The following is a 25,060-nucleotide window of genomic DNA, read 5'->3' on the forward strand; positions in this document are numbered from 1 at the left end:
TTTATTAACTTGAATTTAATTTCTGCTGCTATTGGATCCCTGTACACTTTGCATTTAGGGGAAATGATTTGGCTGTTACTGCAGCCAAATCAGCAATCCCCACTGATAAAATTTGTCCATCCTTTATACTGACTGCAGGAAATAAAACTTGATGCTCTAAACTACCAGTAGCAAGTCTCGTGGCGTGGACATCCCACTAACAAGTTTATCATATGAAGAAGAAGCCATGCAGTAAAAAACACGGAAGTCTAATCTGCAGAAATTATAAAGAGGAAGTTTTTGTTGCTCAGCTCCTCATTGGACACAGTCATCTTACATATTCTTTACTACTGAGGACTGATGACCCTCCTGTATTCAAGTCCTATGACAATATTTCACTTGATTGTGCTGATTTTCCGACTACACACAATATACATTTCACTTCTTTTACCCATTTGACTGAGTCTTACATGCCTAGTCAAATTTTATCATTAAAAACTGGTCCAGCTATATATAATATAGGGTTTATTTTTAGTCTATATAATGCCTTTTTATGCTGGTTGATATATATATATATATATATATATATATATATCTTTGAAGTGGTTGTTTGGAGAGGGGAAAAAAAAAAAGCTATAATGTTAAAACTGTTCAGATATTGTTATCACAGTTTACTGTTATTATTTATAGTGAGTGCCATAATTCCTCAGACCGCATTAAAGTTCGAGTGTGGTAAGTATAATTTTTTCGTTTGATTGCTGTTGCTTTGGTAATTTCTATAGTTTTTAATTTGCAAATTAATAGAAACAATTTTCATGCCTGACCGGTTGAATTTTTTTTTTGCTTAGGCATATTGTATTCTCGTTATGGTCAGTGTAATTCTCTTTTTACCTTTTTTTTTTCATTATTCAGTTTTGACATTGTGTTTGCCTTTATAACTACTATATAGTAAACCTTCGATTTAACAGACTAATAAGGGAGAAGGGATGTCCATTAATGCCGAAAGTCCGTTAAATTGAATGGAACCTGAGGGGGAGGCATTTTTTATTGTTCTTAATGTAAAAAAAAAAGCTTTAATACAATATACAGTATACTGTACTGTATATTGTGTAAAAATTATTAAATTATAATAAAGAATATGTAATATAATAAGTTTTTATCTTGCGCAACTTTCATGTGTTTTCTGCTCCCTCTGTAAAACCACATTTAGAGCTATCAACACTGTATTTTAAAGAAAACTGTTGCAATTTGGCCTTTGATTTACACATATCAGAACAGTTTTTTTTACGCTGTAAATTTCGCAAACACTTGCTACTGAGACGCCTTGTTCTAATTTCTCAATTAGCTCTAATTTCTGTGCCACATTTAAGTTCACACGCTTTCTTTTAACTCCTCTATCACTTGATGTTATTTTAAATTGTAAGGATTGCAAAATTATTTAATAAATAAAGTCCCAATGCAGAAATCACAGAAACACTCTGTATACAACCTGACTGCACGATAGCTTGAGGCAGACTGAGACCGAAACAAAGTGATTTGGTAGACCTGCAGTTTAGTGTTCCGAGTCACGTTCAGCTTGCAAGTCACCACCTTCTCTTATCTGTAATCTGGGAAAACAGCTATTTGAATACGTTTTCAGAAAGAATTAAAAACAATTTCCTGAATTTGATTATAAAAATAAAATTAGGTAATTATCAAAACAATAATGGAAATAATTAATTATTAATTTTTAATTAATAATAATGGGACTTGCCAAATTAATTTTTAATTAATAATAACACTGAAGTTTTGTATAAACTAAAAAATATAATATGGTCGAGATTAATATGTACATTATTGTATTATTATTTGACTTGTTTGGTCCGTTAAATCCGAAATCTGTTTTATCGGGGTCGTTAAATCGAGGGTTTACTGTATGAAAAAATCTTCTAACAATGTTTGTCTAGTTAAAATTGGCTAGTCAGCAGATGCTTGAACTTATTCACAGTATCTCTCACAATCTGGAGTTGCAAAGCTGTGTGATATAGTGCACTTCACCAAAGTTCTTTAGTATTATTATTAGTAGTAGTATTAGAATTGTTAACAATTGCAAAGTAGCATCCCAGACGAATGGTTAATTTACAGTCAAATGGGACTTTTATTGCTTCCTTGTGATGATCTGTTTTTTGAATAAACCAGTTCTTATATGCTTAAAAAGTTTGTTATGAATAGCAATTTTCTCAATTTGTGTTATTTGAAACTTTGAGTTAATGATGTTTTAAGTTGTAAGTAGTGATACATGTTCCTTTTTTGAATAAAAACTTACACCGCCCAATGTCACTGCACTCTGTTGTATTGCAATATGTTTGTTTAGCATGCATGAATGAGAAAGTAAAGAAATGATCAATATTTAAATGTAAGAATTAGAACAGTATTACAATGCTACAACTGCAGGAGACATCACTGACATGTTTACTTGCTTATAATGGTGTCATGGGAGAATTTTATCTTGCGCAACTTTCATGTGTTTTCTGCTCCCCTCTGTAAAACCACATTTAGAAATATGTATAAAAAAATGGACTTACAATATTTAAGCTTATATCAGAAAACAAACAGAGTCAAGGGGACAAAACAAGCGAGACCACACGTTAAAAGATCAAAATTACTTGTTCATATTTCTTCTCTTGAAACAAAATTAATGAAAATTCACACTTTTCTGTTCGAGCAAATTTCCACTCTTTTTAACTCTTTTTACTAATTTTTCTGCTACTATGCCATGCAATATCTATTACTGCTGTGCCATGCAACAACTACTACTGTTATGCCATATCAGATATGCGACAACACCTTTTCAAATGGCATGCATCAGACACATAACAACAATGTAAGAATCCTATCTGTAACAAAGTGGAGAGTAGATTGGAATAGGTCTTCATATATATATATATACACCAATAAGCCAAAACATTATGACCAGCGAGTCGTTATTCAAATCAAAGCAACAGCAGATGAACTACGTGTGTGCGCAGCTCAGGACATGGTTTAAAAAACACCTGATACTGAGCTCCGTTAATTAGTGTTACCCTTGTTCTTCAAATGGGAAAGGCAGTGTACATAAGCGAGTTTGACAAAGGCCAAACTGTAATGGCCAAATGACTGGGTCAGAGCTTATCTGAAACAGCATGGCTGGTGGGATGCTTACGGTCAGCCATGGTTAGTACCTACTGAAAAGTGGTTCGAGGAGGGGGGGAACTCACGAATTGCCGGTAAGGTGTTGGACAGCTGCGGCTCATCGATGCTCAAGGTGAGCGAAGGCTCTCCCAGATAGTACATGGCAACAGAAGGGCAACTGTGGTACAACTCGCTGGTAATTGGAATGCTGGTGATGGGAATAATGTGTCACAACTTCTCCAGTACATCGAACCCTGCTTAAAATGGGGCTGTGCAGGTGCAGGCCACTTCACCGTGCCAGCACCTACAATGGGCATATCGAGCATTAAAACTGGACCCTGAGTGTTGTTTGGTCTGATGAATCGCGTTTCCTGTTGCACCATGTGGACAGCCAGGTACATGTACGTCGTTTACCCGGGCAAGTGATGGTGCCTGGATGCAGCATGGGACAAAAACAAGCCAGTGGCAGCGGTGTCATGCTTTTAGTGATATTCAGCTGGGATACCCTGGGTCCAGTCATCCATGTTCCGGGCACTCTGTCTACCACCTACCTAAACTTCATTGCTGACCAGGTACACCCCTTTTGTGGCAACTGTCTTCCCCCTCTGGCGTTGCCGTCTTTCATTAGGATAATGCGCCATGCCACACCACCCAGATTGTTCGAGACTGGTTCATGGAACATGAAGAAGACCTCCAGGTATTGGCCTGGCCTCCAAATTCCCCAGACATCGATCCCGTCGAGCATCTATGGTTTGTGTTGGAACAGCAACTCCAATCTGCAGCGTCTCAACCACGGACCTTATAGGAATTAAAGGATCTGCTGGTTACGTGTTGGTACCAGACACCAAATGACACATTTAGAAATCTTGTGACGTCCATGCCTCACCAGGCACAAGCTGTTTTGGATGCATGTGGAGGACGAACATCATATTAGGTAGGTGATCATAATGTTTTGACTCATTGGTGTATATTAGTTTAGAAATGGAAGATTTACATCAGTGATGTCTTGTAGAACAGTGCTGATACTCTCCATAGTTGAATAATTATACAAATAGATTACATGTATTCCAGTCCCTTACAGACAAGATCAGCGATCCAATACACTTCGGATTCGGAAACCCCCATACCCCAAAATACATCCTGGGTTCGATTCCCGCCTGGGGCTTGGATCAAAGTACTGCAAAAACCTTGGGAGGTGCATTATGGCCACAGAAGCCTATGCGCCAACAACTACCAAAAAAAAAACCCAAAATACATCCAATCTTTGAGCGAGAGAATACAATACATCCATATTTTACAAACAATTTAAATGATTTGAGACCAAATAAATAAATAGTGAATCCATACTCTTAATACTTTAAAAAACTAATAATGAAACATTAAGAAAATGGAGAATTTTGTACTTCCCTGAAGTGGACAGGGCTTTTCGACTAGGGTCATGATCACAGGAAAGTGAAACGCGGGTATTGCGGAGGAATTTTATAGCATGGAGATTCGCATACGCCAGGATCACAACTAATCTCTAAACTCATCTTTCATTTTGAGCTTTTATTAACAATTCTGCACAAACTATAGTCCATTCGGGGAACTGCATATATTTGCTTATTTTACTGACTTCACTCACTAAATCATACTATACAATAATGAATATAATGACAGGTAATTTTTGAATTTGTTTCAGCAAAGTGCTTTGCCTCTGAAGCAACAACATTATCAGTGACTATGTTCTTCTGAGGCATCCAATAATTCTCTTAATTGAAATCTAACAGCCGTCACTGATTCAATTATTGCTTCCCATCTTGTAACAATAAGAGGTTTTAAAGTAGTTTTTAATTGCTTACACAAAATATTTTAATGAATAATTGAGGAGGCAAATATTGTGTACAATCAGTGTATTATTCCAAAAAAAATTTAATTCTAACTTATTTGAAGCCACATGACAAACAATAAGATTTAATGAATGTGCAGCACATGGGATATGCACAGTGCTTGGCATAATACTTGAAATTCTGGCTTGAACCCCTTTATATTGGCCTTTCATGTTTGTGCCATTATCACAACACTGACTTCTGCAATTTTTTTATGTCAAAACGAAATTTTCCTAATATAATTTTAATAACAAATTCGTTATGTCTTCTCCACTGTGATCAGTTGCTTCAAAAAATCCAATGAAATGTTCTCTTATTTTGAATTCATTTTTATTCTTGTCAGTGCCCACATAATATAGTATAACTAAGGTTTGTTCCTTATGTGAAATCTCTGGCATACAATCCATTTAAATGCCATAGTATTTAGCTTTTTTTGCTTCATTTAAAATTTTTTTTTAAACTTCATCACTTGAGTTCACTTAATAATTTATTTTGAGACTTGTTTGACAGGTGATGATTAATTCTTGTATTTTTATTTTTAATAGCTTTTAGATATTCTGACAGAAACACATAATTTGATAATAATTCTATCAAGCTCAAAAACTTTCCATTTCCATTTGAATCAAAGTCTTCATTAGACCCTCTTAGTGGCAAATTTCTACTACATAAAAATAATATTACTGAAACAATTGTTTTTTATAACATTTTCAGATTCTTTTTTTTTTTCCTCATTTAATAATTTTTGTGTTGACTTAGCTATAATTTGACCTGCATTTAGTCTTATGTATAATTCTTGCCACTGACAAAAACAATTTATACGTATTTTTCATACTTCATGATCTGTATGCAAAATAATAATTTTCCTCCAATTATTGTAACTAATTACAAATTTATTTGGTGTATTTGATTTGTGAAATAAACTACAAAAGCAATACATAGAGTGAGTGCATAATGAATACATAAACCAACTACGATTAATTACTTCTCCATTTTTTAAAGTTACTTTATAACTAGTTAAATTTTCTGTTATCAACTGAGTTACATGTTAAAATTACTTCAGTTACCTATTTGGGATCTAGATTTATAAACTTAACTCTCAAATAATCATTGATTATTTTTGGCCATGTGGCTGAATCATCACAACTAATTACATCTTTATCTTCTGAAAGTTTTATGAAGTCGCTGTTACAAAATTTATTTGATACCTGGTGTTGACCTTCAGTGATGTTTGTTACAGAAGTTGGTGAATCTCTCTCTCTCTCTCTCTCTCTCTCTCTCTCTCTCTCTCTCTCTCTCTCTCTTGTTCTTCATTTTATTTTGTTATTTTTTCCCTGTTTTTCTTTATTTTCTTTTGACACATCTTCAAATCCTTCAGTCTTTTGCTCTTCATCAATGAGCATTGATGATGGATGGTCATTGCCCGTCATCTGCTTGCATGAAAAATAACCAATGCGACATACTATCCAGGCATTTTCATTTTTCTTCTATGGTTTTTTTTTATTCCTCTCTTTTTTGCTCTAGAAAGATACATTCATTTTGTAGACATTTTCTCACTAATCTCTATTAAATAAAATTTTAATTATTTGTTAATGAAAATATTTAAAATTAATATTATACATACTCAGTGGATAAATTTGGTAAAAATAATTATTACTCAGTCTGCAAATCGATTTACTGTAAATCGTTACTGTATGCATGTTTTCGGGGACTTTATACCAGCTATTTACTGAGTTTGTGTTCAAGTTTTCTTGTGTTTGGATGAGGCTTTGGGGATTGATGAGACAATAGAGACCTGCAGACCTTCGGACAAACCAGTACACCAAACTGACATATTCTCCGAATTGTTTATATATTTTAATATACACATTATTTTGCATGATAGCCCTTGAATCTGCAGTTGAATTTCTTATAAATAAATTGCTATTAACAGTCTGTCACCGGACCTCAAAAATCAAAAAGAACCCTGTCCTCATGATGTTATATCTTGTATAAGTTTAATTTGTATATGCAATTTGCCTTTCATGCTATTCTTTCATAAGAATAACATGAAAAAATACACATGCACACATAGTGTGATCATAATAGTAGTAGTCTAATTTGGTTTTGTCTGAGAAAAGTTTGTGGATTTGGGGATTGAAACTGCATAATATTAGGAGATATATTAATTCAAAGTTTTATTTAAATCATTTTCTTTTAGGGATGAAGATAATGATTTAAAGTCTAAGCTCCGACAGAAACTGACAAGAGAGTCAGATGATTTTCTTGGCCAGACCATCATCGAAGTTCGTACATTAAGTGGAGAGATGGATGTCTGGTATAATTTAGGTAATTTGAATTGGAAATTCAATTTTAATTCCAAAATCTCAATCAGAAGTTTTAGACAGTCTGTAAATTTTTATATTGTGAATAATCTGAGGTAAACAGGCCAGAATGAAACAAAGTACTAAAAACTCACATTATATTTGTAATATTTTTATTATAGTTCAATAAAGAAAAAACTTTTAATTAATGAAATAAGATGAAAGACAGATAAAAAATATGCACACCGTTCTTGCAAATTATACAATTAAAAAAGTTAAAATTTTTTTTTTCAATGAATGTTTATATAGTTTTTAATAAAATAATTCCGTTTTCTGATTTTTATTTTTAATGTCTTATACAAATCCATGAAGATATTCCTAAGCTTAACTTCATGGATTTGAGCTGTAGGTCATTGTTGAACCATAGTTCTTCTCTTACTCAGCCTTATCCACCCTACTCGGGATCTGCATTTTTAATCCTATCCCTCCACTTATTCCTTGTTTGGACCAAATACTTATCCATTCTGCATATTTCTATATCTATTATCACTGTCTCCCACATTTTATTTGATCTTTTTCTTTGTACATTCTCGACTAGCATGAATAAATATATAAATACTAAATAATACTACTATTAATAAAGAAATATATAATACTATAAATAAATAAATGTCTACTCTTGAAACTCATAAATGTCCTTCAGAATGCTGAGTTGGCCCCTAATTTCTTCAGTCTCTGCACCTAGCATACACAGAGGCCCCCCTCCCTTTGGCTTAATCATGTCCTGTTCCAGAATGGTCTGCAAAACATTTCACAAGTTTTACATTTGATTAGGCTGTGATGTGTTGAAGAATCACCACCTTCATCCCCTCCAAGCCACAACACTCCTGCTACAGTGTGCTTTGCTCCAACAGTCAAAGAGCTTGAAGTTTAAGCTTTAGACAGTTCAAGATTTCTTTGAATCTGTTCCTGTAGAACACAAGCTGTTGTAAATGCAAACAGTGGCCCATTTACAGCAGAATTAAAGTTTTTTTTTTTTAAATAATGTATAAAAATCAAAACATTTTTAAAAATTCATTTTTTTTATTAAAAATTAAAAAAAAACAAATATAAAAAATAGTATAAATCTATTAAAAAAGAAGAAACTGTTATACCACAAACAGAATAAAAAAAGTGAAGTGAAAACTTTTTGCAGAAATGAAAACAAACTTCGGACCCTGTCAAGTTCTGCACATTATAATTTTTCTGTCTATTATAGTAGCTGTTTGACTGTTGCAAAGTTAAATTATTTCAAAATTAATGCATACCTGTAACTCTTATCACAGGTGTTTCCATTATTGTATCCACCTCCCTCTATATATATATAACATATATACATTTTTCAAGTGCATTTCAAATAATGTATGTTTACATACAGATTGTGTTGAAATATCCCAGCAAGTCCTACCACCTATTATCTATATTTCTAATTACAGTTGGGTCTCTGTATTTGTGGGATGTGTGTTTACGGATTCGTGTTTTCATTGGCAGTTATGAAATTTATCAAACTAAAATGGCTGCTGCTCACTGCAGTCATCCTGACTAATGGTGAGGCACATGCGTCTTCAGTCTCACAGTGTCTGCACTGGTAGCACAGTAGTGCCTTCATCGTCCTCCCCGCACCAGCTGGAAAAGACCCAGGTTCAAATCCCGATGATTACACTAGGAACTTTTTATGGGCTTTGTTCACTCCAAGGCTGAGTTAATTGGTCTCAGGAATAGATAGCAAGGTTCCCTCACCGAGAAATGGGTTTTTTTGTCCAGTAAAACAGGCAAATTGACCAGAGAACTACACAATTTACAGACAAAGTACACATGGGTATATGTAAGTAATTACTGGGTGACCCTAATGTAATAGTTTTGGTTTCAGTCTCGCAGTGAGCATTATTTGAGTAGGACAGTTTGTGACCTTTGTGTGTTGTGTTAGGCTGCTTGTGCTTAAAATACTACTTGTGCTTATGTGAATACCCAAGAGTTCTAAACGAAGTGCATCTAGTGACAGACAATAGCCGGGCGCCTCCATAGCCAGGTGGGAAGGAGCAACAGTGCGTAGCACACGCTTCTTGATTAGACCGGGGTTCGAGCCCGTCACCACCAAATTCGGAGGATGCGGAAAGGTCAGGGAGTGACTACCGCATATTCCCGGAGCAATATGGCCTTAGTTGCTAATGCTCCTAAAAACCAAATCAACAACAACAACAACAGACAATAGCCTAAAAGAGCCAAGAAAGTACGGATTCTAGATAAATATCGAGAGGCTCACATATGCAGCCATATGCCGCATGTTTGGTCTCAACAAAAGTACCGTACGATACATAAGGAAACAAGAATCATAGAAGCAGTGCAAACTGGTGGAATTCTTATTGCTAAATACATGCCTTATGTACATTATAAAGTGATGTTAAAAATGGATAATGCACTGTCCATTTGGATCAAAGACCAGCACAAGAAAAACTTGCCTGTGAACATTGGTATGATTTCCACTAAGGCCTGCTTAAAACTGTTCTTTACAACAGATTTGTAAAGCGCAACTCAAGAAGCTCATCAAGGAGAAGGGATTTGAACCTGAACAGGTTTCATTGCCAATGGGACAGCATTATTCTGGAAATGCCTATATAACTGTCAAAGAGAAGAAGGCCCCAGGATTTAAGGCAGCATGGGATCAGGTTACGTTGGTAGTTTGCAGCAATGAAGCAGGCCATATGACAAAGACTGGCCTAATTTTCCGCTTGCAGGACCCAAGAGCTTTTAGAGGATGTAACAAGAATATACTGCCTCTGTACTAGATGTGGAATGCAAAAGCCTGGACGATGAAGAACCTCTTCCTGAACTGGTTCCACCACTGCTTCATCCCCGAAGTCAAGGAATACTTGGAGGAAAAAGAGCTTCCATTTAAAGTCCTCCTTGTGCTGGAGAATGTCCCAGGACACCCAAGTGATTCACAAGACTATGCAAATGAAGACATAGAGTTGGTCTTTTCACCTCATAACACTACCTCCCTTATCAAGTTGCTCAACCAGGGGTAATCAAGGCCTTCAAGGCCAGTTACATGAAGAGGTGTATAGATAAAATCATTGAGGCCATGAAAAGCAATGACAACCTTAACATTATTCAGTTTTGGAAGGACTTCACCATAGCTGGCTGTCTCTTCCTAATAAAACACACACTAGAAAACATCAAGGATAAGTCTGTAAATGCCTGTTGGAAGAACTTGTGGCCCGAGATTGTGCATAACTTCAGTCCAGATGAACTATGAATCATTCCAGATGAACAGTGCAAGAAAACCATCACAGAAATAAAGGAGTTGGCCAGGAGAATAGGGGGCATAGGTTTCAAGGACTTAGAGGAGGAGGAGGACTTTAATTGATGGACAGGCAGCAACACTAAAGGATGATGTACTTGAGGCTTTTGTTTGTTCCAACTCTGAGGACGAGGTTGAGAAACAACCACGCCAAGAGAAGAAGTTCAACTTGGAAAACCTAGGTCAGGCAATGTGTGACGCTGAACACCTTGCGGACTTCTTCTACGAATACAACGAAAACATGATTCGTGCAATGAATTTCTAGCAAAGCGTCGGCCATATTTTAATACCATACACAGCCATGCTCAACGAGCTCAAACAAAAGAAGCAGCAGCAGCTTCCTATCACAATGTTCCTGAAAAGGACAACTTCTACATTGATGCCTAAAACTCCTAGTACTCCCAAACCGGTAGTCTGAACATCAGCCAACCCTGCTTCTTCTCTGGTCTCTGAGACCCCTACTACTGAGGAGTACTGAATGGTGTGGTGAATACCCTGGTCCATGCCTTGTTCTTAACTATGTAATACAGTTTTGATATAGTATTTTTGAAACATGGGTCTTAAAGTGTTACTCATTATTGTAAAAGACAATTAAAACCTTTGAAACACATATAAACATTTTTCAGTTAATTGTAAATGGTTGCATAAGTGTTTAGGCATACGTAGAAAACAACTGGGACTATTTGGGCAAGTGTACAGATTTTTGCACACAGAATTTCAATTTTTTGTGGAAAGTGTTGACACATAACCTCTGCAAATATGGAGACCCAACTGTAATTATAGACACAGTTTGTTATAGATAACAAAATGAAAATAATTTTAAAACAAGGGAAGGAGGAAGAGGAGCAGAAAGGGAAGATCATGCTTCTTGTGTATTGTGGTTTTATTTTGGCATACAAAAACCAAAATTCTCTGAAATGGAGATAAAAGCATTAATGAAATATAATTGAAATAAATGATAGTACAGGTTGACCATCACTAATCCGGCAGCGTTGGGACCTGTGGGGTGGCGGATTAGTGAGTTTGCCGGATCACTGGGGTTATTTTATCAAATACAGTTTACCCAACAGTTATCCACCTTATCTTACCTTTAACACATTGACTGCCAAGCTAGTCTAAGAAAAAAATTCCCCAGAGGCCAAAAAATATTTAGCAAATAATTTGATTAATAATTCTAAAATAAATATTGTAATGTCAGTGTTGTCGTTTTTCACTTAAAATATCAAAAAAAAAAAGTGTCTTTTTTTATGTCACATATATGTGGCCCAATCATCAACATCATCAGTCATTTTTAATCCACTGCAGGATGAAGGCCTCTCCAGCAACTTTCTAGTTCATTCTGTTTTGTGCAATGGCCATCCATTTACTACCCACAAACTCAGGAATTTCATCTATCCATCTCCGCCATTGTCTTCTAGGTTTTCTTCTAGCTCCTCTTGGGTACCATTCTGTTATTTTTGTATGTTCATTTAATTTTCTGTCATCATGTCTTCGAGCTATGTGTTCTGCCCAAGACCATTTTAGTTCTTTAGTTTTGATAAGAATGTCCTTTACTTGAGTTTGCTGCCTAATCCATGTGTTTCTCTTCCTATCTAACAGTCTGATTCCCTATATAATTAGTTCCATTCTACGCTGTGTAGTTCTCAGCTTCTTTTCCATTCTTTTGGTGAGTGCCCAAGTTTCACTTCCAGAAGTCATGGTGGGGAGTATACATTGGTTCATTATTTTACATTTCAGACAAACTGGGATATTGCTCTTCAGCATGTGACTATATTTCCTGAATTCTATCCATCCAAAATTTATTCTTCTCTTGACTTCCAGCCATTTATCATTAATACAGCTAATAACTTGTCCCAGATAAGTATATGATTCCACCTTTTCAATTACTGCTCCTTCAATCATTATTTCCCTTTCTGTGGCATACTTGTTCATCATTACTTTTGTTTTAGCTATATTCATCTTTAGTCCAAAATCCTTACTAACTGTGCATAACTGATTAAGATTTTCCTCTAATTCTTTGGGATCGTGGCTTATGACCACAATGTCATCTGCAAATCGTAAATGGTTTAGGTACTCTCTGTTCACATTGACTCCTTTCTGCGACCAGTCTAATCTTCTGAAAGCTTCCTCAAGGGCAGCAGTAAACAGCTTCGGAGATATTGTGTCTCCTTATTGAACTCCTTTCTCGATTTCAAATTTCCTACTGTCTAGTCTAATCAAGGAGGTAGCACTCTCATATATTTTCTTCAAAATCATAATATATGGGGTATCTATGCCTTGTCTTTCCAGTGCCCGAAACATTGCCTTATGCTGTATGGAGTCAAATGCCTTTTCATAATCCAAAAATGCCAGGCATGATGGTGTTTTATATTCATTTGCTTTCTCCATTAGCTGTGATATTACGTGAAGGCGATCCATAGTTGAGAATCCTGTCTGTCCTAAAGCCAGCTTGCTCTTTCGGTTGATTCTCATCAAGTATTCTTTCTAATCTGTTAGTAATGACCCTTGTGAACAACTTGTAGATGTGGGATAACAAGCTAATTGATCCATAATTTCCAATTTCCGATTTATCTCCTTTGTTATGCAGCAAAACTATGATTGCATTATTCCACTGCTTAGGCGTCACACTTTTTTCTAATGCACTTTGTGAAGAGGCTTGCCAGTTTTTGTTTTATAGTAGTAGTAGTAGTAGTGGCATGTGATGCAAGAAAGCAAATGTATGAGCTTATGCAGCATCAGCCAAAAAAAAAAAAAAAAATCACACCATTCCCTCCAAATGCCTGTCCAGTTCCTCCTTAAATTTATTCAAGCTATCAATTTCCACAACGACAGATGGAAGTTTGTTCCAGCAATTAACCACCCGCTGGCTAAAGGCAAATTTCTGCACATCTATTCTACATCTATCTTTTCTTAATTTGAATTTATGCCCCATTAGGTTCGTAATCTGAACAAGTGGAAGGATCCCATCAGAATTCAGCGTTCTCAATCCATTCAAGGCCTTATATACCTCAATCAGATCACCACGCAGGTGCCTAGTCTCCAGCCACTGCAATTTGCAGAACTTAAGCCTCTCTTGGTAAGAGGATCCCTTCATTCCCCTCACCAATCTTGTTGCCCTTCTCTGTACCCGCTCAAGTAAATCTACATCCTTCCTAAAATGAGGTCTCCAGACCTGTACACAGTACTCAAGGCGTGGCCTGACCATTGCCTTATACAGAGGGATAATCACCTCGTTTTCCCTGCTAGCAAAATTCCTATATATCATTGACAAAACCCCATGACCTGCCCTGGCAGCCTGTCTGCATTGCTCAGAGAACTTTATATCTGACTGCACAATTACTCCCAGGTCTTTTTCATTTTCTACCATCTTAAGTGTAGTACCACACAGTTGGTACGTTTCTCTGGGGTTATTTCTACCCATATGCAGTACTTTGCATTTGTCAAGGTTAAAGTTCAGTTGCCACTTCTTAACCCATCTGCCCAAATTATCTAGATCCTGTTGCAGTAGCAGACTGCCATTACTGTCATTAACAACCCTGCCAACCGTTGTATCATCTGCAAACTTCGACATTAAGCCTGATATACCTTCATCAATATCATTGATAAATATACAAAACAACAGTGACCTAACACCGAACCCTGTGGGACTCCACTAATAACATTAGTCCAAGAAGAGCAGCACCCATTGATTACCACCCTCTGTCTTCTTGCACTTAACCATCCTTTTATCCATTGTAGCAACTTACCCTTAATACCATTCTGCTCCAATTTGTACAATAGTCTTCCATGCGCAACAGTGTCAAAAGCTTTCCTGAAATCCAAATATATGATATCAAAATTGTTTTTTGCATCCAGTTCCTTTGTAACCACATCATAATATCCTATCAAATTTGTCAGACAAGACTTTCCCTTAACAAACCCATGCTGTGTCTGAATTATTGCTGCAGTCTTGTCTAGATAATCCTGCAATGCATCTTTAACCAGCGACTCCATTATTTTACCCGGAACAGAAGTTAAACTAACTGGTCTGTAATTATTCGTGTCACCCTTCGATCCCCCTTTGTGAATTAGGGATACATTTGCACATCTCCAGTCCGTGGAAACCTCCCCTGAGTCCAAGGATGCTCTCATAATTATGGCTAAGGGTTTGCTTAGTTGCCTTGCTGCCTCTTTTAATATAACTGGATAGATCCCATCCACCCCAGGTGCTTTTCTTACGTTTAACTTCAACAATTTCTCTTCCACTTTGCTCTGAGTTATTACAAGATCATTAAGCACCCTGCTACAATTTGATAACCTTCTGCCATTTTCAAACCTTAATAATTCCTCACGTGTGAATGTAGATCCAAAATACTCATTCAGTTTGTTTGCTATCTGAGCAGGATCATCAACAGTCGAACCATCGATGTCAAGTGGACCAATCAGATTCATCCACTTCCTTTTAGAGTTTATATAAGTAAAGAAATCCTTGCTGTTTTTCTTAGCATCTTTTGCCAAGGATTTCTCGTAATCTGCCTTCGCCTGCCAAACCTCCTTTGTGACCTGATTACAGATTAACTTATATCTTCCATAGGCTTCTGAGTCGCTTGATAATTTATATGCATCCCATGCATTTTTCTTCTCTGTTACGAGTCTCATTAGTTCATTTGACAACCATTTAGGCCTAAACCTTGAACAATATTTCTTAATAGGTATGAAACTTTTAGTAGCGTCCGATTAATTCCTTGAATGCTTCCCACTTAGAATTTACTGTTGGAAACATCGTCAGTTGATCCCACTGTACAGAATTTAAAAACTGTCGGAGACCACTGTACTCGCCTTTACGGAAGCAAAAACCCTTTCCTTTACCCCTGATGGTAATTAAATCTTTAAGTAAATCCCACGTCAGTACACTGTGATCACTGCCACCTAGTGGATCTTTAATCTGCAAATTCCTAATACATGAATGATCACTGCTGATAACCAGATCAAGAGTATTACTTTCTCTGGTTGCCTCTCGAATATGCTGCTGCAGAAAACAATCATCCAATAAATCCACAAAAGTCTGACTAGTGTGTGAGTGCCCAACCCACAAGTTCCAGTCAATATTGATTTGAAATTATTGTTTTTCTAAAACGTTTGATTTAAATTTAGTAGTATAACATTATTTTGTGATTTTCTGATTAATTTGGTGTATTTATTCTTTACTCGGCCTTGTAATTGCATAAAAGTATCGGTAAAGGTTTCCACGTGTTTCACTCCGCTACGTTCGTAATTTTCCCGCCTTTGTGATACGATAGTTATATACCGTATTAGATAGCGTTAGTTGAACTTCGTTAGCAGTTAAATTGTCCGTTTAAATAAATACATATAACGACTTAGATTACAAAAGTAATATAATTAATTATATTTAACATAATTAATAACATAACATAATTAATTATAATTAATGAATAAATTAATAGAATCATGACTCAGACCAGAGCAGCAAAGCAAAAGTCTCAAGCTAATGGAAGTGCTGTGGCTCAGAGCAGAACTGAGGGGGGCAGTTGTCCTCTGACTCACAGCCTTATAAAATGCACTGTTTGCTTGATGTTTGCAGAGCAATCAGGTACGGGACATGATACTGCCAAGGGGGATGTCTTTGTGTGTGCGCGATGCAAGGATTGTATCGATATCAGGCAACAACTCGGCGTTCTTGTGGGCCTATATGAGAGCTTGAAGGACAGGGTGGATGCCCTCGAAGAAATTAAATTGAGGGGCCCATCAAGCTCTCAGCTGCCCACATCAACGCCAGAGCTTGCACTTGGGCATTGCGTGACACAGAGACAACCCCCAAGGCAGAATGCGCTGGTCCCGAAGGAACTAGTAGTTGTTGGTGACTCTATTGTCAGGGAAACGGGGAACATGCTTTGTAAAAAAGATAGGTGGAACAGAACCAGGGTATGTCTGACAGGGGCAAAGGTTGATGACGTTGTAGAGCGAATATCATCTTTTAAGGGCACAAAAGGTGATATAGTTGTACACGTTGGCACTAATAATATTAAGAGTAGGAGACCGGCAGAATTACTTAACAAGTACAGGTCACTGTTGAACAAAAGCCGAGAATTAGGGTTGAATTTGAAAGTGTCTGCAATTCTGCCCAGACACGATAGGAGGGAGTATATGATGAGAGCCTTGTCGATCAATTCGGCCCTGGAAAGATTGTGCAAGGCTCAAGGGGTAGAATTTTTTTCAGCCTGGACTGTACTTGTTAACAGGAGAGATTGCTTCTACAGGGATGGGATACACTTAAATAGAAAGGGTGCAAGAATATTTGCTGATGCTATCGAGGCAATGTTAGGTGGGTCGGAAAACTGCTAGCTTGGGGGGGAGACAAAGACCAATAGATTGACAGTAGCCACTGGCAGAGGTGAAAGAGATTCTTGCACTGCTTCTATTAGAATGAGCAGAAGCCTGAAAAACAAGATGCATGGTATTTCAGAGACTGCTGGGAGCCATTGCGGTACAAGTAAACACATGGGTTGTGTTAGGGTAGCTAAGAATAGAAACAGGTGCAGGTATACCTGCGTGTACACCAATGCTAGGAGTTTAGTAAATAAATTTGATGAATTTGAGGTATTGCTCAAAACATCAAAGGCAGATATTGTCGGGATATCAGAGATGTGGTGTCACACAGATATAAGGGATGCAGAACTGCAATTTGGGGAGTACAACGTCTACAGAAAGGATAGACAGGATAGGAAGGGGGGGAGGGGTTATGCTATTAGTTAAGAAACACATAAAAACCAAGGAAGTGAAGCCAGTCGACAATCCCGGACAGTGCAGTGTTGAGTCAGTTTGGTGTGACATAAGCATTGGGAGATCAAAATTGAGAGTAGGAGTGTGCTATAGGCCTAATGACTCTGATGAGTATAATAAGGATCTGAACAGGGAAATAGAGTGGGCCAGTAAATCAGAGAGTCTTATAATGGGAGATTTTAATTTCCCAGATATTGACTGGAATTTGGGGGCTGGTTACTCACACACTAGCAGGGCTTTTGTGGATTTATTGGATGATTGCTTTCTACATCAGCATGTTCGGGAGGCAACTAGAGGGAGTAATACTCTTGATTTGATTATCAGCAGTGATTCTTCATGCATTCAGAATCTGCAGATAAATGAACCACTAGGTGGCAGTGATCACAGTGTGCTGAAGTGGGATTTACTCAAAGAGGTAACTACCATTAGGGGTAAAGGGAAGGGTTATTGCTTCCGTAAAGGTGACTACGATGGACTGAGACAGTATTTAAATTCTATACAGTGGGACCAACTGATGATGTTACCAACAGCAAATTCAAAATGGGAAGCATTCAAAGAACTTATCTTGGAAGCTACTAGGCTTTACATACCAACTAAGAAATATTGTTCAAGGTTTAGGCCAAAATGGATGTCAGATGAACTAATGAGGCATATGGCAGAGAAGAAAAATGCATGGGATACTTACAAATTAACACATGACACAGAAGCCTATGATAGATACAAGTTGATATGCAACCAAGTTACAAAGGAGGTTAGGCAGGCTAAGGCAGATTACGAGAAATCCTTGGCAAGGGATGCAAAGAAAAACAGCAAAGAGTTCTTTACTTATGTAAACTCTAGAAGGAAGGGGATGAATCAGATTGGTCCACTTGATATTGATGGGTCAACTGTTGATGATCCTGCTCAGGTAGCTAACAAACTAAATGAATATTTTCATCGACATTCACACATGAGGAGTTATTCAGCAAGGGGAATGCCAGAGGTGTATTCAACTCTAGCAGTAAGCTACAGAATCTTGAAATAACTGGGAGTAAAGTGGAGGAGAAACTGTTGAAGAAAAACACAAGAAAGGCACCCGAGGTGGATGGGATCTATCCAGTTATATTAAAGGAGGCAGCAAAGGAAGTAAGCGAACCCTTAGCCATAATTATGAGAGCTTCCTTGGACTCAGGGGAGGTACCCACAGACTGGAAATGTGCAAATGTGACCCCAATTCACAAAGGAGGATCAAAGGCTGACACAAGTAATTATAGACCTGTGAGCTTAACTTCTGTTCCAGGAAAATTAATGGAGGCACTGGTTAAAGAAGCACTGCAGGATCATTTAGACAAGACTTCAGTTATAGCTCAGACACAGCATGGTTTTGTTAAGGGGAAGTCTTGCCTGACCAACTTGATTGGATACTATGATGCACTCACAAAAGAACTGGATGCAGGGAATAACTTTGATATTATATACTTGGATCTTAGAAAGGCTTTTGATACTGTTGCACATGGAAGACTGCTACACAAATTGGAGCAGCGTGACATTGGAGGCAAATTGCTGCTATGGATAAAGGGGTGGTTGAGGGGGAGAAGACAGAGAGTGGTAATCAATGGACACTGCTCATCGTGGACTAATGTTATTAGTGGAGTCCCTCAGGGATCAGTGTTGGGTCCATTATTGTTTTCTGTATTTATAAATGATATTGATGATGGTATATCAAGCTTAATGTCCAAGTTTGCCGACGATACAAAGGTTGGCAGGGTTGTCAAGGACACTACTGACACTATGCTGCTGCAACAGGATCTGGAAAGGTTGAGCAGATGGGCTGAGAGGTGGCAAATGAAGTTTAACATTGACAAATGTAAAGTACTACACATGGGAAACAGCAACCCCAGAGCAACGTATCAACTTGTGGGGGGGGGGGTTTATTATTATTATTATATATATTATTTATCTATTTTTTATTTATGCTATATCTTTTGTTTAAACAACTCCCCTTTATAATATCTCCCCACTAGCGCATCTGACTTTACTTCTCAGAAAATTCTAAGTTCATAGGGGAGAAACTCTTATATGTTTAATTCCCATTGGTTAGGCTTGTGTCCAGTACAACAAATAATTATACAAATGTTATACAAAAAAAATAAGTTTATTATGCATATTTACAGTTAAATCATAACAAATCTCATTAAGAATAAAATTTCACTCTTTCAACACCAAGGTACTTCCAACATATCCAGTCTCATCCTATCTAACAGGCTCCTTTACAGACTTGACTTTTTTTTTTCCTCTCACCTTTCTCATTATGCATACACAGGTTAAATAGTTACACTCTTTATATGCTCACCTTATTTCTGCTCCTATTACAACACAATCAAATCATACCTCATAGGTGTCATTAACATTTTTTAATCATTAAAGTTAAACATATCATTGATCATATTACTTTTATGTATCATCATAACTACCAATTTATTCTTTAATTCCCTATTCCTCTTTCTTATATATTTCTTTAACCATTATCAGTTACAGAACTTGATCACCAAAATACAATATTACATTCAAACACACCTTTAAGGGTTGGCAATATACATAAATTTTATCTCCACACATTTAGTATTTCTATTTTTACTACAATTCCTTCCGTTAACTTTCTCATCTACATTACTGTCCTCCTTATTCCAAATTACTGCCTAAACCAACCATAATTGCCTTAGAGTAGAATTTACTCCTATTTGGTTCACCCATCTAATCTTATCTTTATCATTAATTTCCCCAATTATCGCACTACAGTCCTTTCTCTAGCAGTTAACTTACAGTATTTTCAAAAAATAACTTTCTCTTGTCATTGAATTCCCCAATTATCGCACTACAGTCCTTTCACTAGTATTTAACTTACAGTATATTTCAAAATAACTTTCACTTACTTAATTTCTGTGATCTGGTGTCTTCATAAGGGCCTTCTATCCTATCCTTATCCAGAGCTGTTATCTTCTGCTATCCAGGGCAACATCTTACAGCTTCCAGGGCAACATCTTACAGCTTCCAGGGCATCATCTTACAGCTTCCAGGGCATCATCATATGGCATCACAACTGCTACTCCGCTTTCAGGATCTGCTATTTCTCCTGTCAGGATGGCTACCTTCTGTTCCAGTTCATCTCCTAATTTCTCACTCACTACATTACTGATAACCCCACTTCGACTTTTTTCGTCGGCTATTTCTTCATCATCTTTCAAGCAACTCCTCCCGACTCACCCTTTCACTAGCACTGCTCAAAAAATTCTCCTCTCCCCTTCTCTTCCTTTTTCCACTCTCTCTCTCTCTTGTGTCCGTATCCATCCACAATTTTCTCCAGGAGTTTTCCACGCCTTCCCACAGTGTTTTCTTCCAATCACTCTTTCTTTTTCATTTTTTCTTTCTTTTCATTTGTTGGAAGGCCTAATTCAGCCTGCCCCGTAGCACTAGCACGTGATTCCCTATATCCCTCTCTTTTATTATTTTCAACTTGTTAACATGTGTTCTTTGATGTCGGCCGAATATTCCAAAACAACTCTTCCTGTCTCATAACAGCTTGTCTCTATTGCACTCAAAAAAAACCACAAATTGTGACACTGGCTACTATAGCATCTATTTTTAGAAACTAGTGTGTGTTGTACAGAATACGTTTCCGGTGTGTGACCACTCATAACCTTAAGTTGTTTTTGTAGCGCCGGACCCCCCTGCTGGGTTTGTCATAGTATCCTCCATCTGTTCCCTGGTTTAACAGAAGTAAAGCTAATGGCTCTGTTTTCGTTCCCGCTACTCTTTTAATTTTTATACCTCTTACCAGAATAATTCTTATTTCTGAAACTGCATATATTACCCATTTATCCTATTAATGGCAAGAATCAAAGGAAAACTAACTTTCAAAGTCTATATAAAAAAATATTTTATTTTTTTGTAAGATTTTCAAATCTTACAAACTCTGTGGTACTACACTAACAGTGGTAGAGAATGAAAGGGACTTGGGGGTGGTTGTGCAGGCAGATATGAAGTTCTCTGAGCAGTGCAGACGGACTGCAAGAGTAGCTCATGGAGTATTGTCAATGATATACAGGAATTTTTCCAGCAGGGATAAGGAGGTGATTATTCCATTGTATAAGGCAATGGTCAGGTCACACCTAGAGTACTGTATACAGGTCTGGAGGCCTCATTTCAAGAAGGATGTAGAGCTGCTGGAACGAGTACAGAGAAGGGCAACAAGATTAGTGAATGGAACAAAGGGGTGCTCTTACGAAGAAAGGCTTAAGTTTTGCAAATTACAGTGTCTGGAGACTAGGCACCAGCGAGGTGATCTGATAGAGGTGTATAAAGCCTTGAATGGTTTAAGCATGCTCAATGCTGATGGGATTCTTCCTCTAGCTCAGAAAAATCACCTGAGAGGGCATAAATTCAAATTGAGGAAAGACAGGTGTAGGATAGACGTGCGGAAATTTGCCTTTAGCCAGCGGGTGGTTGGTTGGTGGAACAGACTTCCATCCCTTGTGGTGGAGGTTGATAGCCTAAATAAGTTTAAGGCTCAGCTGGACAGGTATTTTGAACGAACAGAGGGGTGAAGTGGAAGTGGGTTTTTTTTTTTTTTTGGCTGATGCTGCATAAGCTTGCTTTCTTGCATCAAATGCCTCTACTAATGCTAATGCTAATATCTGGGAAGTTAAAATCCCCCATTATAAGACATTCCTATTTACTAGCCCACTCTATTTCTCTCTACAATTGTTCATTCTACTCATTCGAGTCATTGGGCCTATAACACACTCCTACTCTAATTTTTGCTTTCGCAGTGCTTATGTCACACCAAACTGACTCAGCAGTGCACTGTTCATCTATATCAACTGGATGCACTTCTTTTGATTTTATATTTTTCTTTATTAACAGCATAACACCTCCTCCCTTCCTATCCTGTCTATCCTTTCTGTACACATTGTACTCCCCAAATTCCAGTTCGGCATTCCTTATATCTGGGTGACACTACGTCTCTGATATCCCAACAATATCCGCCTTTGATGTCTTGACCAACACTTCAAATTCATCAAATTTATTTACTATACTTCTAGCATTGGTATACATGCACGTATCCCTATTCCCAGCCACTCTAACACATCCCATATACCCACCTGTTTCATGATGACTTGACATCCGTTCCTGAAACCCCCAACACCCCTCGCTCCAGGTCGCTACTTATTCTAATAGAAGTTGCGCAAGAATCACCTTCACCTCTGCCTACGGCTACTGTTAAACTATTAGTCCTTGTATCCCCCCCCCCAAGCTATCAGTTTTCCGACCCACCTAACACTGCCTCAATAGCATCCCCCCGAGGCTTTCTGATTTGTCATTTTCTTTAATTCATGTTGTACCTCATCAGGAAGAATGTCGGGTATGTCGTATGTGTTGCTAATTTGCGATCCATCTTCCCCACTGCTGGCATCATTCCCTCGCTCCTTGTATAATTCTCTATAGTAGTCTTCTGCTATTTGAATTATGCCTTCTCTGCTATTTATAAGTACACCATCGCTATTCTTCTGTTTCAGTATCATTTGTCTTTCTGTGTTACTGCTCATGGCTGCTGATTTAAGTCCTTTGTTTTCCCTTAATGTCTGTTCTACTTTACTTGTGTTAAATCTTCTTATGTCATCTCTGAGTCTCTTTCTAATGGCTTTGCATAACTCGGTATACTCAATTTTCTACTTGTCAGTGTTTATCTTGTCGTCTTTCATTTGTCGTCTTTGGTTCATCATGACAAGTGTTTCTTGACTGATTTTTTCTTCTTTGGATTTCTTTTTACCTATAGGTAGGCTTTATCACTTTCAGAAAGTTGTAATATTTCTCATTGATACCTTGGTCCTGAGCCGTCTGCAGACGCTCAAACTTGTTCAGTTCAAGTATATACTGCTTTTTCTCCTCTTCTGTTATCTCAAAGACCTTCTTATTATTTACTCAAGTCAGTTTTTTCCTTTCCTTTCCTACATCTATATCAAGTGTACATCTTGCCATTCTGTGATCACTTCTAACATTTACATTATTCAAGTGTACATTATTCAATAGTATACAATCGATGCACACAATTATGGGAGATTTTTTGAATGGCTTGGTACAAAATTACATTAAATCTACAGTAAGGTACTCAGCCCAAAGTTGCCATATTTCTTTCCTAAAATATTGCCTTCAAAACAACATCGTTCCGAAGTTTGCCAGGGTTAATTTAAATCAAAAAATTTCAGGCATAAAACAACTAACACTGGCGACATCGCGTAATATTGTTAAGCTTGCCTTAAAATCTCGATATTCGAATAAACAAAAATAGCTTCCCAGGTTAGGAAGCTTCGTGATAAATTAAAAAATTATCTACATCCGAACGATTGGTCTGTATTGAATACCTCCATAGATTTGCGACGGGAAGCACAGGCCTCAGAAATAAAAAACAGACACGTTAATAAGTTGCAAACATTATCGAATAGTTCAAGATACGTTCATGCGAATTCTAACACATTGTTTGCGGGCTTGCGACCAGGTTCATACGAGTTGGGTGATATCCCCCCCCCACAGACACATAACATACTACCACAGAATATGTCGGCTAGTTCACGAACACCCCCTCACCCAGTATCTAACGAACCGACATATCAACAGGTTACAAATCTTTCCTCGTGTACACTATTGCAGGACCAGATTTCACTTTTATCCAAAGGATTAAATTATAATTTACCACCTCGAAAACTGCCTAAAAAACAATGCGTAATTGATATTGAATTTGGACTTCGTAATGTTCCACAAAAAGATGTATTTATTCAACAAGTTAACCAAGTTGTAAATAACATAAAAGAAACGCGACTTCCTAAATTGAATACACATGATAGTTCAGCTTTACGAGAACTTCGGGAAGATAAGGACATTATTATACAGAGGGCAGATAAAGGAGATACAGTGGTAATACTAGACAAACATGATTATATTAATAAGTTAGATTCAGTTGTGTCTGATACCTCCACTTATCGTGAAGTAGACCCAGGACTGTTTACCAATTTGGTAAATCAATACAATAAAACGTTAACCACTTATCGAAAAAACGACTACAATACTATGGTTCAGTTGAAGGAATTGAAGTACATACAATATTCCTGCACTTTTCGGTCAGGTAAAATTACACAAGACTAGATTTCCTATTCGACCTATTGTTTCCTAGAGGAACTCGGCATTTTCAGCCTTAGCCACACATGTATATAACATTAAAAAACCTTTTAGACAGGTTATACAATTTGGGATTAAGAACTACGATACATTATTTAATAATCTTAAAGACTGTAGACTCGGCGACAATGACAATTTATTCTCACTAGATGTTACCTCATTATATACGAATGTAAACGTTGAATACACATTAGATATTATTTGGGATATGTTAAATAAAAACTCGACACCGATTAATTGTACGAAGCTGCCTATTAAGGAAATTTTTCACTTAATTAAACCGTTAGTTGAGGCTAACTACATCACCTTTCGAGACAAGGTGTACAAACAAATTTTTGGATTACCAATGGGTTTGAGCCCGAGTGGTTTAATGTCAGAGATCTATCTCTCAACGATTGAGCATGTACATTTGGCACCGTTTCGACCCAGTA

The 25,060-nt window shown here is 37.2% G+C and overlaps 1 protein-coding gene across 1 annotated transcript in view; it reads left to right on the top strand.

Moving 5' to 3' along the window:
* The window catches only part of unc-13 (protein unc13 homolog), a 1,321,962-nt gene that overhangs the window by 717,199 nt on the left and 579,703 nt on the right, over window positions 1–25,060 (top strand). Inside the window, exons 20-21 of the mRNA XM_090372343.1 lie at window positions 670–711; window positions 7,195–7,322. Coding sequence (XP_090228469.1) covers window positions 670–711; window positions 7,195–7,322 — 170 coding nt within the window. The remainder of the gene's footprint in view (window positions 1–669; window positions 712–7,194; window positions 7,323–25,060) is intronic.

Source organism: Mastigoproctus giganteus, chromosome 4 (genome assembly GCF_048544385.1).
Source record: "Mastigoproctus giganteus isolate SK-2022 chromosome 4, ASM4854438v1, whole genome shotgun sequence".
In the NCBI taxonomy this organism is placed as follows: domain Eukaryota; kingdom Metazoa; phylum Arthropoda; class Arachnida; order Uropygi; family Thelyphonidae; genus Mastigoproctus; species Mastigoproctus giganteus.